A 1816-nucleotide genomic window follows, 5' to 3' on the forward strand; every position below is an offset into this window, starting at 1 on the left:
TGCTTCGAATTGGAATTCGAATTGTTTATCTCTCAATGGCCTTAAATAAATTTTTAAACCAGTAGGCTCAATTTAAGAAAAAGTATAGTTTCTAAGTTTAAATGATAATAACTTCAGACTTTTCAAGGGTACTTTTCAAGGTACTTTGCTATTATGTACTGTTTTGATTTAAGGTAGTGGTAAAATTTTTCCCTTCTTTGCCAGTTTTCAAAAATTGTAAGTATAAGTTAATAATCACGGAAAAAGCCGCAAATGATCTAATTGTTGTATATTACTTTCAACAAGTAAAGTTATCATGCCTTTAGTTGATCAGTAGCTAAACGTTCATAGATATAAATGTCTATTCCCAGAAATATTATTTATTTATTTACACATACATATGTCAGCGCTTACACGAGTACATGTGTGTACATAGATGTGCTTATTTACAAATATGTACTGACAAAAATATTTACAATATGTATTAGTCATATATATTATGAATTGTTAAGGTGATTTAAATTGTGATTCCTTGTTTCTCCGCTTCTTTCTTATATTTGGCTGCATATATACCCTCAGGGTCATACTTAGCTTGCAGTTTTTTCCATTCATCAGATTTGTTATCAATGACATAACGTATAACTTTGTCAGTATTTTGTTTCTGTTTTTCACTACATTTGCTACATTCAGTTTTCAGTGCATCTGGAAGCGTCTTCTTTAGTTCTCGTCCCTCTGGTGTACACTTGCCCGTTTCAATCAAACATTTGAAATAATTATTGAATAAACGATCGGACTTTAATATTTCATCAACGTCGATATTGTCATATTTAGTTGTGTATTTATCTTCGGCAGTGGTGAAATAAGCTAAAGCTAAAATGCCGGTCAATATAAAGAGTTTCATTTTATATTTAAATGTTCAATGCCTGTAGGGAATAAAGATATATGTATGAGTGATGTTGTAAGTGGAAAAAACTTATAAATGATGGCAAGTCCTCTAATAAAGAAACTTTTTTTCTATTTATTGTTTTTCCATTCAAAGGAATATTTAATTAAGAAAACTTTCATAAAATTTCCTATACTCGCACGCATAATAAATTGTTATTTGTATGTTAAGATGATGTTGTTGAGTTTGTAACTGTCACTGCTAGAGTACAACGGTTGAACACTGTAATTATATTGCATGCGCATACATTAACGTATTTTGTTTGCACTTATTGTCAGCAATCAAGTGCAAAAAAATAAACATGAGCGTTAATATATATATATTTATATCTTTCTATCATATATATGTGATATATATATAATATGCATAATATATGTGACATATATATACATACATATATATATTGTCCTACAGAGATGTAGATAATTTTGTTATTATTCTACTCATTATATAATGAAAAGTATTTCTCAATAATTGATCAAAACTGATAGTTGCTTTTGATAAACACTTTAAAACCTTGATCACAATATCATTTTAATAAGCAATAAAAAAATATAGTTGAGTTTAAACTTACAACGACAAGAGAAACGAAACAAAAGATTTAAGCAACGAACGTACACCGTGTTGTATCGTAAACTTATAGCAACTGCAAAAGCTATCGAAACTATCACGCTTTTATAGCTTATGCGAACGAAGCAATCAATGCTTGTTATTAGTTTCATGGGTTAATTACCTTGTTAAATGCTCTTATGTACATATATATTTAATTTAACAAACACATATATATCCCTTTAATTTCATAAGAAATAAGCAGCTATTAACTTAAAAAAGTTTAGGTCACTGATGAGTAGTTTTCGATTGAATTTTCTGACATAATTTTCTCCTACTTGTATC

At 28.6% G+C, this 1816-nt stretch overlaps 1 protein-coding gene across 1 annotated transcript; it reads right to left on the reverse strand.

Moving 5' to 3' along the window:
• Positions 1 to 333: 333 nt before the first annotated feature.
• On the reverse strand, positions 334 to 1601 carry LOC108968379 (ejaculatory bulb-specific protein 3). Its single transcript, XM_018932378.1, has 2 exons — positions 1497 to 1601; positions 334 to 902 (listed from the first exon to the last, which is right to left on the reverse strand). Exon 2 carries the CDS (start codon positions 878 to 880, stop codon positions 497 to 499), a length of 384 nt encoding a protein of 127 aa, XP_018787923.1. The 5' UTR covers positions 881 to 902; positions 1497 to 1601; the 3' UTR covers positions 334 to 496.
• Positions 1602 to 1816: the final 215 nt, after the last annotated feature.

This window comes from Bactrocera latifrons, unplaced genomic scaffold, assembly GCF_001853355.1.
Source record: "Bactrocera latifrons isolate USDA-ARS-PBARC rearing strain unplaced genomic scaffold, ASM185335v1 scaffold_212, whole genome shotgun sequence".
Classification (NCBI taxonomy): domain Eukaryota; kingdom Metazoa; phylum Arthropoda; class Insecta; order Diptera; family Tephritidae; genus Bactrocera; species Bactrocera latifrons.

Excerpts from the sequence above, each read along its gene's own strand:
- LOC108968379 (XM_018932378.1), bottom strand. The coding sequence starts at position 880 with ATGAAACTCTTTATATTGACCGGCATTTTAGCTTTAGCTTATTTCACC.